We start from the raw sequence: 13,552 nt of genomic DNA on the forward strand, positions 1-13,552 counted from the left end.
GCCTGGGCAGCAGAGTGAAACACTGCCTCAAAAATGAAAAAAGGGCCGGGCGCAGTGGCTCACACCTGTTATTCCAGCACTTTGGCAGGCTGAGGCGGGTGGATCACGAAATCAAAAGATCGAGACCATCCTGGCCAACATGGTGCAACCCCATCTCTACTAAAAATACAAAAATTAGCTGGACGTGGTAGCATGTGCCTGTAATCCCAGCTACTGTGGAGGCTGAGCAGGAGAATAGCTTGAATCCAGGAGGTGGAGGTTGCAGTGAGCTGAGATTGCGCCACTGCACTCCAGCCTGGGCGACGGAGCAGGATTCCGTCTCAAAAAAAAAAAAAAAAAGGAAAAGTCCCTGGTCTCTGCATCCCAAGAGCATGGTTGTTTCCTTGACTACCTCTTCTGCCTCAGTATGAGCTAAATTGTGTTTCTCCTGCAAATTCATATGTTAAAGACCTAACCCCCAATACTTTAAAATGTACTGGTATTTGGAACAAGGTGATTAAGTTGAGTGCATGAGAGTGAATCCTAATCCAGTATGACTGGTGTCCTTCTAAACGGGGAATGTGGACACAGACACACACAGGGAAGACAGTTGAAGACGCCGGGAGAAGGGGGCCTGGCATAAACCAAGAAGAGATGCCCGCAGTAGATCCGTCCCCCACAGCCCTGAAGGAAGCAACCCCTGCCCGCCCCCAACACCTTGATCCTGGGCTTCCAGCCTCTAGAACTGGGAGATAATGAATTCCTGTTATTTAAGCCCCCTCTGCCCAGCCAGTGGTGCTCAGTTTCAGCAGCCCTCGTGAACTCTGTTGCTGACTGAATGCGATGTGGGATCATGGATGGGATCTTACCACAGAAAAAGGACACCCGTGGAAAAGCTAGTGAAATCTGAATGAGGCCTATAGCTGTATGAGAGTACTGCACTGTGAAAGAAAATATCTGGGGCCCCCAAAATCTCTACGCTAAAGGGAGAATTCAAGCTGGGAACTGCTTAGGGTCAACCTACCCCTCATTCAATTCAGTCACTTGTCTGCTCACTAAGATAAATGCATATCTGACTGCCTCCTTTGGAGAGGCTAATCAGAAACTCTAAAGAATGCAATCACTTGTCTTTTATCTACCTATAACCTGGAAGCACCTCCCCATTCAAGTTGTCCCGCCTTTCCAGACCAAACCAATGTTCATCTTATATATGTTGATTGATGTCTCATGTATCCCTAAAATGTATAAACCGCTGTCGGGCTGGGTGTGGTGGCTCACACCTGCAATCCCAGTACTTTGGGAGGCTGAAGCAGGTGGATTGCATAAAGTCAGGAGCTCGAGACCAGCCTGGCCAAACGGCGAAATCCCATCTTTACTAAAAATACAAAAATTAGCTGGGCGTGGTGGCAGGTGCCTCTGATCCCAGCTACTTAGAAGGCTGAGCTGGGAGAATCGCTTGAACCCGGGAGGTAGAGGTTGCAGTGAGCCAAGATGGCGCCATTTCACTCCAGCCTGGGTGACAAGAATGAGGCTTTGTCTCAAAAAAACCCAAAAAACAAAAAACAAAAAAACCAAATCTGTGCTCTGATCACCTTGGCCACATGTCTTTAGGACCTCCTGAGGCTGTGTCAGGGGTGTGTGTTCTCAAACTTGGCAAAATAAACTTTCTAAATTTTATTTAGGAACTGAGACCTGTGTCAGATTTCCTGGGTTCACAGTGCCCATATTAATTTCTTCGTTTAGACAAATGTTTGACAGCAATGTGAGATGTTCACACTAAAGAAAGCTGGGCAAAGGATTTAGAGATGGCTCTGTGCTATCTTTGTAACTCATCTGTAAATATAAAATAATTGCAAAGTAAAAAGTTTGAAAAAGACTCGAAAGCCTGTTCAGGATTCCACTCTTTAGGATTCTTTTTACATGAGGCACCCAGATAAATTCCTGGTGAAAGAAAGCAGAATGGTGGTTATCCAGGGCTAGGAAGGGAAAGGAATGGGGAGTTAGTGTTTAATGGGACAGAGATTTAGTTCAGGAAGGTGAAAAAAGGTGGAGAAAGTTGGTGACGATGGCTGCCCAATAATGTGAATGTACGAGGTCACTGAATCATATGCTTAGAAATGGTTACAATGTTGGGAGGCACTGAATCCTGTATTAAAAAAGAGTTACAATGTAAGTTACAATGTAACTCTTTTTAAGAGGCCAAGGCAGGCGGATCACTAGAGGTCTGGAGTTCAAGACCAGCCTGGCCAACATGGTGAAACTGTGTGTCTAGTAAAAATACAAAAATTAGCAGGGGCGTGGTGGTGTGCACCTATAATCCCAGCTACTCAGGAGGCTGAGGCAGGAAAATGGACTGAACCTGAGAGGTGGAGGTTGCAGTGAGCCAAGATTGTGCCACCGCACTCCAGCCTAGTGACAGGGCAAGACTCCATCTCAAAACAAAACAAAACAAACAAACAAACAAAAATTAGCCAGCCATGGTATCAGGCACTGGTAATATGAGCTACTCAGGAGGCTGAGGCAGGAAAATCACTTGAACCTGGGAGGTGGCAGTTGCAGTGAGCTGAGATTGTGCCATTGTACTCAGGCCTGGGTGACAGAATGAGATTCTATCTAAAAAAAAAAAAAAAAAAAAAAAGGCTACAATGATAGATTTTATGCATATTTTACCATAATAAGAAAACTCTATCAAAAACTCTATTTAGGCCAGGTATGGTGGCTCATGCCTGTAATCCTAGCACTTTGGGAGGCTGAGCCGCTGGATCACTTGGGATCAGGAGTTCGAGACGAGCCTGGCCAACATGGTGAGCCCCTGTCTCTGCTGAAAATACAAAAACTAGCCAGGTGTGGTGGCACCCACCTGTAATCCCAGGTACTTGGGAGGCTGAGGCAGGAGAATCACTTGAACCCGGGAGGCAGAGGTTGCAGTGAGCCAAGATCAAGCCACTGCACTTCAGCCTGGCTGACAGGGTGAGATTCTGTGTCAAAAAAAATCTATTTAGTGTTTTTATGGGGGGGCATTTTTAAATTTAGGATCTTTAGGATGGAGGGCACCCCTTCAGTTATTATGAGAGACACAGATGGAAATAAAGATTTTATTACTTACAGGACCTGGAGGGTACATGGCACATGGTTCAGTGGCCACACACAGCATGGAGGTCAGAGAGTGCTTGGGGGGTGGGTGGTAGAGGGACAAGAGAGAGATCCATGGGCCGACTCATTCACTGGGGTCTTTATCCAAACAGATTTCTGGTGGGGAATTTATTTGGTGGGTTTAATGCAAGCAGGCATGGGTTCTAGGAGGTCCCGCTGTGGCTGAGAGGTGGTCACTGCAATGTTTCTGCACAGTCTGTGCAGGATGCCAGGTAGAGGGAGGTCATCTGCAGGGCTAATGAAGTCGGGCATGTCCAGCTGTCTCACAGGCAAGTGGTCACTATGGGAAAGTTGAATAAAGCAGGTATCTGGATCCATCACACTGAGGAACTGGGAGGAGGTGAGCTAGAAATGGTGTCCAGAGTGACTAAACCCTGCTTCCGGTATGAGACATGGGAGACAGATTCAAAATGGGTGTGGATGCAACACGAATTCTAGGAATTCACTACAGTAGTACATTTATAAATTAATTTTGGGAGAATCAACTTCTTTAAAATACTGAGTGTTCTTTGGGGCAACTTATCTTGTGTCTTTTTTTTTTTTTTTTTTTTTTTTTTGAGCGCCTCACTGTATCACCCAGGCTGGAGTGCAATGGTGTGACCCCAGCTCATTGCAACCTCTGCCTCCCAGGTTCAAGCAATTCTCTTGCCTCAAGGCTGCAGTGAAATGTGATTTTGCCACTGGGCAAACAGAGTGAGACCCTGTCTGAAAAAAAAAAAAAGAGAGAATCTCCCTCTGTTGCCCAGGCTGGGGTGTAGTGACCTGAGATTGCCCTGCCTCAGCCTCCTGAGTAGCTGGGACTACAAGCATGTACCAGCATGCCCAGCTAAATTGTTTTTTTTTTTACAGATGGGGTCTTGCTGTGTTGTCCAGGCTGGTCTCCAACTCTTAGCCTTAAGCGCTTCTCCTGCCTAGTGCTGGGATTACAGGTGTGAGCCGCCACAGTTGGCCCCAGCATTTCTTTTGGGGGACACTGTTCAACCCACTACACCATGGACGTTTTAAATTTGTTCTGGATCTTACAAAAAATGGTTCTCATGTTTCACTATTAAGGAAAACATTTCTGTAGGATCCTGGAAATTGCCACTTCTCAAATTAAGGAAGCTTTATCCTGTTCTCTGTTTACTAAGCATTTATTTTTTGTGCTTATCTTCGTTTTAAATGAAGAATGAGTGTTGAATTGACATATCTCATCATTGTAATGTGAAGAGGACAAAAACAAGTTACGGAAGGATATAGACCATGTGATGACATTTTAATAAAGCTCCCAGATGTGCAAAACAGCCCAATATATTGGCCATGGGAAGGTGTGTAATTAAAGCATTTTTAAATAGAACAAACACCACATCTGGGAGGGCAGCTGACTTGGGGAGGGGAATAGGAGCAGGATGGGCTCCACTGTATTTGCTCTGATTTGTTATGATGTTTGACTTTTAAGAGATCTGAAATATGTGAAGATGTCAAAGCTTGAAAAAGCTGAGTGGAAGGAATAAGCGTTTTCACTTTTGCCTGCTTACCTCTTTGCATACTTTATAATAATAAAAAAAAAAAAGCAAAGCCGAAATTCACAGCAACAACCAATGTGCCACGTGCCCATCGCAGTGGGCAGGCTGCCCTGCTTACAGCCACCCTCTTATCTCTGCAGAGGATGGAAACCAGAGTGGTCATGGCCTTGGAGCTGACTCCTGTGACTTTCACCTTCTTCCCACATTCGTCCAAACATCTTGTCCCTGCTGTTCAGGTCCTTGTATGATGTACCCCAGCTGACACCCTTGCCCCAGATGATTGCCCCTGAATTTGTCTCAGCTTCTCCAACAAGTCCTGTTCCCTTACTTTCCCAATCTTTGCATGTGCTGATACCATGTTGGGACCATTATTTAACGTATCCATCTCCTCCGGAATAATTCTGACTCCTTCCCCAGGCATCACCTTCTCCAGGAAGCCCTCCAGGCTCAGCCAGTGTCTCCAGTGGTCCTCACAGTCTCCTGTACTTCCCAGACTCATCATATTGTCTTCAAATTCCCTGATTACATGTTCTCCACCCACCTGAGAAACAGTTCTCTCTTCCCTGTCCTGGGCCAGGGATAGAGGGTAGAGGTCTGCTGCCTCCTTCTAGGACCTCTTTCCCCCTCTCACCTACCCTGCATTGAGGTCTGGGCATGGGACATTGACGGGCAGCCTTCTGGCTTCCTCAGTGAGCTGGACAGCTCTGCCTTGGCTTGCGAAGGCAGCTTCAGCCACAGGCGTAAGCAGCACAGCCCCCTTGCCTTTGTCTTGGCTGTGCCCTGTTCCTGGTGCACCCTTCCTTTCTGTGTCCCCAGCACACATGTCCGTGAAGCCACACATCCCATGCTGTCTCTTCCAGGAAACCTCCTCCAATTTATTTTTGAGACAGGGTCTCACTCTGTTGCCTAGGCTGGAGTGCAGTGGGTGCAATCACAGCTCACTGCAGCCTCAAACTACTGGGCTCAAGCGATCCTCCAGCCTCAGCCTCCTGAGTAGCTGGGACTACCGGCACACACCACCATGCCCAGCTAATTTAAAATATATATATTTTGTAAAGATGAGGTCTTGCTATGTTGCCCAGGCTAGTCTGGAGATCCTCCTGTCTTGGCTCCCAAAGGTCCGTGGAAATTGCAGATGTGAGCAACTGCGCTTGGCCTCAAATAAAATTTTTAAATGAAAAAATGGATAAGGGTTTTCAAGAGGTTCAAGGAGATGGGGTGTGCTTATGTATCTGCAAGAGGAGCTGGAACATTCTGTTAAGTGCTCAACATTTCACCTCCTCGGTAAGGCTGGCCCTGGCCACCCTGGTCACCTGCCCACTGCCTCCTGCCCATCCAGTCCTGCCAAGCACTTATCCTACTGAACTTTTTCTGCCCTTCCTTTTTGTCATAGCATCTATGCCTTTTGGATGTAGTATACTAGGGTTCCCACCTTTTGCACTATGGACATTTGGAGCCAGATCATTCTTTGCTATGGGGGATGTCCTGTGCATTGTAGGGTTTTGAGCAGAATCCCTGATCTCTACCGACCAGATGCCTGGAACACACACACACACAAACACACACACACACACACACACACACACACACACACCCCATGCTGTGACAACCAAAAGTGTCTCCAGTCATTGTCAAATGTCCCCTGGTGTGCATAATTGCCCCCAGCTGAGAACTACTGAGCTATACAACCTGTTTTCAATGAGGTTTATGACACTGACTATGGAGTCTGTCTCCACACACTCCTAGAATATTAGCTCCATGATGGGAGCAATTTCCTTATTTTGTTCTCTGATGTGGTCCCAGTTCCAAGATCAATGTCTGAGATATAGCACGGGTTCAATGTTTGTTGAAAGAATGCATGAACATTGAGTGTTGTTGTTTTTCTCTTTTTTTGTTTTGAGACAGAGTCTCTCTCTGTCCCAGGCTGGAGTCAAGTGGGGCGATCTCAGCTCACTGCAATATCTGCCTCCTGGGTTCAAGCAATTCTTCTGCCTCAGCCTCCTGAGTAGCCAGGACTACCGGTGAGAGCCACCACACCCAGCTAATTTTTGTATTTTTGGTACAGACAGTGTTTCACCATGGTGGCCAGGATGGTCTTGATCTCCTGACTTCGTGATCCGCCCACCTCCATCTCACAAAGTGCTGGGATTATAGGCGTGAGTCACCGCACCCAGCCCAGTGAGCATTTTTGATGTTCCTGAGATGGTGCTAGGTAGACATCTAGAACCTCATTTTCTTTCTCTTTTCTATTTTTTCCCTTTTATTTCTCTTTTTCCTATTTTTTGTAGAGATGAGGGTCTTGCTATGTTGCCCAGGCTGGTCTAGAACTCTGAGCTCAGGGATCCTTCCACACCGGCCTCCCAAAGTACAGGGGTTACAGGCGTGAGCCACCGAGATTGTCTCATTTCTTTATCACAGCATCTTCATGAGCAAGGCCCATCACTATCTCCTTTACCCAAAGGTGAAAAGTAAGGCTTCTAGAAGCGACCTGCTACACCCACCCAATGGTAGAAGCCTGCAGTCAGCCGACCACCTGCCTAACAACCTGTTTGTTTTCTTCTGGTCCAGAGGGACTGGATCAAGGTCAGGTTCAGACCCAGACTCTGCAGGCACCTGCAGGGGAGTCGAGGAGGAAGCTGAACTGACCTGGGGGGCTACACCTGAGGGGGATTTCTCGGGAGCCAGCAGGGGTTACAATTGGGTAGGGTTCAGTGTGTTCCTTTCAGGCAGAAACTCAGCCCCAGGCCCATAAGAGAGGGGTCTAAGCTCCAAAGAGAAGCCTCCAGGACCAGCCTGGGGATGGAGCTGCAGCCACCAGGACCTGGAACCGCCTGGAACCGTCCTGTCTGGCCCCCAGCCCAGCCCAGCCCAGAAGGGACCCAATCCTGTGATTGGTCCATGGGTTCCCGTTGCCGGGAACTGAGGTCAAGAAAATGGGAAGGAAGGAAGGGAGTGGGTAAGTCCAGTGAGGACGACGGTGAAATTTATATCTCTGCCCGGGGCTGGGTGTTTGCACCGCTATGGACACGACCAGATACAGCAAGTGGGGCGGCAGCTCCGAGGAGGTCCCTGGAGGTATGAGCAACGGGACGGCCTTATTCCTGCCCCAGTGTCTAGGGTTTAATGCGGGAGAGGAGGGAAGAGCCAAGACGGGCCAGGGTCGTGGGTGCAGAAGAGACACCACAGGACACAGAGCCAGTTGTGGCAGGGTCCAATTCCAACTCTGCCGCTTAGAAGCTGTGTGATCATAGGCAAGTTACTGAAGTCTTTGAATCTCAGTTTCCTGGGAGAAACCCGGGCCTCCAGGGCTCAGTCCTGGGGGACCGAGCATTCCGTCCTTCTTCTCCCAGAGCACTGGAGACGCTGGGAGCACTGGAGCCGGAGACCCCTTTTCCTGGCCCTGGCTGTGCTTGTCGCCACAGTCCTGTGGGCTGTGATTCTGAGCATCCTATTGTCCAAGGGTGAGTGACCCTCAATGGGGAGTGGTTGCGTCTGGCCCCGCTGGAGACACAAACGCCTGCACTCCATGGCTCCCTGCCCGGGTCTGAGTGTGAGCAGAGTGTGTGTACGTCTTCGGACCGTGTGCACTCACGCGTGTGCACATGGCGTGCATATGTGTGCAAGTCGTCGCGCGTTTAATTCCAACGGCGTGTGTGCACATCGTGTGCACTGTATGCCTGCCGCAGCGTCGGGGGACCACGCATCTCCCAGGCGAGGGGAGGATTCCCGAGTCCCTGGCCTCGCCTGCAGGAGCCTCTCTCCGCAGCCTCCACGGAGCGCTCAGCGCTGCTCGGCGGCCAGGACCTGCTGAGGACAAACGGTGTGTGCAGAGCGGGATGCCTGGGCCCCCAGGGTGTGCGAGGTGGGAGGGCCTGAGACCCCGGAGATGGAGTCTCGGGCGCGTGGGGGCCTATGGTCCCTGAGGCTGGCCCCCACGCGCCCGAGGTGGGGAAGCGGGTCGGGGTGGGGAAGCGGGTCGCCCGAGTCCTCCCAAGTGACGCGGCGGGCGTGCGTTTTGGGGCGGGAATCCTTCCAGCCTCCAAGCAGACGACGGCGCTGAGTGCCCTGAAGGAGGAGGTCGGAGCCTGCCACAGCTGCTGTGAGGGGGCGCGGCCGAGGCTGTGGGCGCAGAGGCGGAGGCTTGTGACCGGGATGGGAGGGGGACTGGGGACGGGGCCTGCGGCGGGTGGGGCGGGGCGGGGTGGTCTCCAAAGTCCCGCCACATCCTCGCCGCCCTGGCCCCTCTCTCCACGCGGGTCCCAGGCTCGGGGACACAGGCGAAGCTGCAGACCACGCGCGCGGAGCTTGGGGAGGCGCAGGCGAAGCTGATGGAGCAGGAGAGCGCCCTGCGGGAACTGCGTGAGCGCGGTGAGGGCCGGACGCGACCCCAGCCCTGAGCCCTGGCCGCGCCCAGCGACCGTCCGACCCCGACCCCGCCCTGAGTGCCGATCCCCCACCCCCATTATGCACCGCGTCCTGGCCCTGACGCTGGACTCTGACCTTGACCGCGACTCCTGGTGCCAGACCCTGCCCAGTTGTAACCGCCCTTGACCCTGTGCCATCCTGGACGCTGGCACTGAGGGTACCATGACCACGGACGGGGTTCTGATTGTTAGCTAGTCATGACCCTGCTCCTGGTCCTGACCCCAGCCATAATCCCCGCTCCCTTCATCCCGTAGTGACCCAGGGCTTGGCCGAAGCCGGCAGGGACCGCGAGAACGTCCGCACTGAGCTGTTCCGGGCGCTGGAGGCCGTGAGGTTCCAGAACAGTGAGCGAGACGGGAGTGGTGGGGGCGGGGCGGGCTGTGGGGTGTAAGTGGACCCTGCCCCTCTTGGACCTGGTTCTGGGCCTCCACCCCTGAGCCCACGGAACAGAACCCCTACCCCCCTGCATCGTCTCGGTGTGCTCCTCCTGGATGCCCTCGACCTCTGTGACCCTCGCCACCTCGCAGGCTCCTGCGAGCCGTGCCCCCAGTGGTGGCTGCCCTTCGAGGGGTCCTGCTACTTTTTCTCTGTGCCAAAGACCACCTGGGCGGCGGCGCAGAGTCACTGCGCCGATGCCAGCGCGCACCTGGTGATCGTTGGGGACCTGGATGAGCAGGTGCGCAGGCGGAGAGGGCGTGGCCAGGTGGCGGGGTGGGGCGGGGCGGGGCGGACTCCACAGGCTCAGATATCCCCTCCTTTCTAGGGCTTCCTGACTCGGAACACGCGTGGCCGTGGTTACTGGCTGGGCCTGAGAGCTGTGCGCCAGCTGGGCAAGGTTCAGGGCTACCAGTGGGTAGACGGAGTCTCACTCACCTTCAGGTGAGGGAAGGGCTCCTGATAAGACCTGGGGAGGGAGAGGTTAGATTCTAGAGGACATGCTTTGGCCAGATTTCAGGGACCCCTTGGCTGGGGCTCCATGCTTAGGGATAAGCAGGCTGGATTCCAGGAATGTCCTCAGGTTAAATTCTGGGCGTTAAAAAGTTATCGGCCAAGCGCGGTGGCTCACGCTTGTAATCCCAGCACTGTGAGAGACTCAGGCGGGTGGATAACCTGAGGTCAGGAGTTTGAGCCCAGCCTGACCAGCATGGTGAACCCCGTCTCTACTAAAAATACAAAAATTAGCTGGGTGTGGTGGTGTATTCCTGTAATCCCAGCTACTCGGGAGGCTGAGGCAGAAGAATCGCTTGAACCCGGGAGGCGGAGGTTGCAGTGAGCCGTGACTGCACTCCAGCCTGGGTGACAGAGCAAGGCACCATCTCAAAAAAAAAGTTATATCCCAGGTGTATACTCAGTTTAGACAGTTGGGGTGTCTAGAGTAGACCCAAGCAGTAAACAGGCTAGAGCCTGGAGAGGAAGGGGGGACCCTGCGTTCATCCTCAGTCTAGTTTCCCAGCAACACCGCCACTCAACCACTGCAGCCACTGGAACCGGGGAGAGCCCAATGACTCTCGAGGACGCGAGGACTGTGTCATGATGCTGCGCACGGGGCTGTGGAACGACGCACCGTGTGACAGCGAGAAGGACAGCTGGATCTGTGAGAAAAGGCGCAGCTGCTGACTCCGCCCAGTGACCCGGAGCCACGGGCATTGCAGCACGTGGTATCCCGGGGGCTGCTCACCTCGCTGGCTCCTGGAGCTAGTTGCCAAAGAGTTTCTTCCTTCCTCGTTCGCCAGTACTGAGTCCAAGAACCACGCGGCCCAACAGAGCCCTGTCCAGTCCAGTGCCTGGGCTCCGTGACAACCTCGTCCCAACTCCACACACGCAGACCCAACCTAACCTCCATTAGCTCCAAAATCCCTGCTCCTGGGTCCCAGTGATGTGACTTCACTTCTCTTCCTAGCCAAGGTTAGGTGACTGAGGGCTGGAGCTGTCCGGTTTTCTCGCATTGTCCGCCAAACTGGGAGCTGTTTCTGCAGCCTGAGGAAGCATCAATAAATATCTGAGAAATTAATCCAGGTTCCTGGCTCTGGCGAGATCTATGCTTTATCCCAGGTGTCCTAGTTTAATCCCTACAAGGGACCCCTGACCTCTCTCAGTGACCTCTTGGCCTTTGGTGGGTAATTTGCACTGGGTCAGGAGGGCTTGAAGATAGGGCAGTTTCCCACGCTACAGCATTATTTCTTCAGTCCCTGGCATGGGGCGTGGCTCAGAGGGTGCTGGGGACACAGAAATGGGTCAGAGGCAGTTATTTCCCCTGGGACCTCTGTATTCTGGTCTAGCTGGGCACAGGAACCAAGTGACCAGTAATTTAATGGAGGAAAGCATGGCGAGGACACCCGATACATTAAGAGGGACCACCTTTGTCCCTGGGGAGATCAACTGTCCTGAGATACTGCAGTGGTGGCACCAGTCCTTGAGAAGACTGTCACCCCATCTTGGAGATTATGGGCATCCTGAGACAAGCCCTTGAGGCAGGTGGGGGACAGGTCCCTTCTCCTCCATGCATCTAGGGTCTGTGATCATTGGATGGATCGGTCAGGAAATACATTCCAGAGAAGGCGGTGGATTTTCCAAGGGATAATGGAATTTGAGTAGATGAAGCTGAGAAGGTAGGACTTTGGAGGCAGAAGGCCCAGGAAGAGAAAGACTGAGAGAGTGGGCATAGTGGTGCATGCTTGCAGTCCCAGCTACTCAGGAGGCGGAGGTGGGAGAATCGCTTAAGACTAGGAGTTTGAGAATGCAGTGGGCAATGATCATGCCTGTTTATAGAATCACTGTACTCCATTCTGGGCAATGCAATGAGACCATGTCTCAAAAAAAAGAAAAAAAAAGCAAAAAAAAAAGCAAGGTTCAGAGGTTGAAAGGTATACCGATGCCTGAATTCACACAGGGGTATATGTTACATAGAACCTGGCTTTCTCAACCAGGGACTTTTGATCTGAATTCACCCTATATTCCCAGTTACTTGCTTCCATCAGGGAGAGTTAGGGGCTCTCCAAGAATTTCCTATGAAGACAGGTTCAACAGGGGAGTGACAGGTCGGCAGCTTTTAGTTCTGTGCAGAACTGAGTCTAGAACGACACACTTCTGGGAGCCCCCAGGGCTGCCAGACTATATAACAGCATCAGCTGAGCTGGAAATAGAAGGAACACCATCACATTCCGCAGCCAGGTGGAAATCTTCATCGCTGTTACCTGTCAAACCCCCAGTCCTCTGATCCTTCTACACCTGCAGTCTAGAGCAGGCACTGGGCATGTCCAGGAGCTCATTGACTTACCTACTGGACTGAGTGCAAGGCTGCTGGACTTCCAGACATGGTTGGCTTGGAGGAGGGTTTGAGTTTCCCACCACTACCATAATGGATTTCACTGACAGAAAACCAAGGTCTAAGGATGTATTAGTCCGTTCTCATGCTTCGAACAAAGATATACCTGAGACTGGGTAAGTTAAAAAGGAAAGAGGTTTAATAGACTCACAGTTCCACATGGCTGGGGAGGCCTCACGATCATGGCGGAAAGCAAAGGAAGACCAAAGGCACGTCTTACATGGCGGCAGGTAAGAGAACTTGTGCAGGGGAACTCACATTTGTAAAACCATCAGATCTCAAGAGACGTATACACTACCACGAGAATAGTATAGGGGAAACCACCCACATAATTCAATTATCTCCACCTGGCCCCACCCTTGAGACATGGAGGCTATTACAATTCAAGGTGAGATTTGGGTAGGGGCACGGCCAAACCTATCAAAGGGAAAATGTTTCTTTGCCTTTTTCAGCTTCTAGAGCTGTTGTCCTCATGTTTCTTGACTCCTGGACTCTTCTTCCATCTTCAAAGGCAGTAGCATTTAGCTTCAGCCATGGCAATGACTTCTGTGTCAAATCTCTCTCTGCATCCCCCTCACAACCACCTTTTTTTTTTTTTTTTTTTTTGGAGACAAGGTCTTGCTCTGTCACCTAGGCTGGAGTGCAGTGGCACAATCATAGCTCACTGCAGCCTCGACCTCCTGGGTTCAGGAAATCCTCCCACCTAGCCTCCCCAGTAGCTAGGACTATAGGCACCCACCACCACACCCAGCTAATTTGTTAGATTATTTTGTAGAGATTCGGTCTCACTATGCTGCCCAGGCTGAATGATCTCCTGTGGTTCTTTTTTTCTTTCTTTTTTTTTTTTTTTTTGAGGCAGGATCTCACTTTGTCACCTGGGCTGGAGTGCAGTACCATGAACACAGCTCACAGCAGCCTTGACCTTCCAGGTTCAAGAAATCCTCTGGGCTTAAGCAATCCTCCTGCCTCAGCCTCCCAAGTAGTTGGGACTACAGGCATGTGCCACCATGCCTGGCTAATTTTTTTACTTTTTGTAGAGAAGTGGTCTCACTATACTGGTCTCAAAGTCCTGAGCTCAAGTAATCTGCCTACCTTGGCCTCCTGAAGTGCTGGGATTACAGGCATGAGCCACTGCTCCCAGCCTCCTATAATTCTAAATGCAATT

The 13,552-nt window shown here is 51.5% G+C and overlaps 1 protein-coding gene across 2 annotated transcripts; it reads left to right on the forward strand.

The window, feature by feature from the left end:
* The first annotated feature begins 7,587 nt into the window (after positions 1-7,587).
* CLEC4G (C-type lectin domain family 4 member G) lies at positions 7,588-11,083 on the forward strand. 2 transcript variants are annotated; one of them, XM_074385736.1, is made up of 9 exons: positions 7,588-7,712; positions 7,988-8,098; positions 8,404-8,457; positions 8,674-8,736; positions 8,901-9,005; positions 9,317-9,406; positions 9,590-9,738; positions 9,826-9,941; positions 10,503-11,083. In XM_074385736.1, the coding sequence occupies exons 1-9, from the start codon at positions 7,658-7,660 to the stop codon at positions 10,594-10,596; spliced, it is 837 nt and encodes a 278-aa protein (XP_074241837.1). In that variant the 5' UTR covers positions 7,588-7,657; the 3' UTR covers positions 10,597-11,083. The 2 variants fall into 2 exon arrangements, with proteins under 2 accessions (XP_074241837.1, XP_039322401.1); XM_039466467.2 differs by having other exon boundaries at positions 10,541-11,083.
* Positions 11,084-13,552: the final 2,469 nt, after the last annotated feature.

The sequence above is a fragment of the Saimiri boliviensis genome, chromosome 14 (genome assembly GCF_048565385.1).
Source record: "Saimiri boliviensis isolate mSaiBol1 chromosome 14, mSaiBol1.pri, whole genome shotgun sequence".
NCBI classification, from domain to species: Eukaryota; Metazoa; Chordata; class Mammalia; order Primates; family Cebidae; genus Saimiri; species Saimiri boliviensis.

Coding starts and splice junctions, on each gene's coding strand:
- CLEC4G (XM_039466467.2), top strand. CDS start 7,658: ATGGACACGACCAGATACAGCAAGTGGGGCGGCAGCTCCGAGGAGGTC. Junction 8,099..8,403: donor GAGCATCCTATTGTCCAAGG/GTGAGTGACCCT, acceptor CTCTCTCCGCAG/CCTCCACGGAGCGCTCAGCG. Junction 8,458..8,673: donor GGACCTGCTGAGGACAAACG/GTGTGTGCAGAG, acceptor GAATCCTTCCAG/CCTCCAAGCAGACGACGGCG.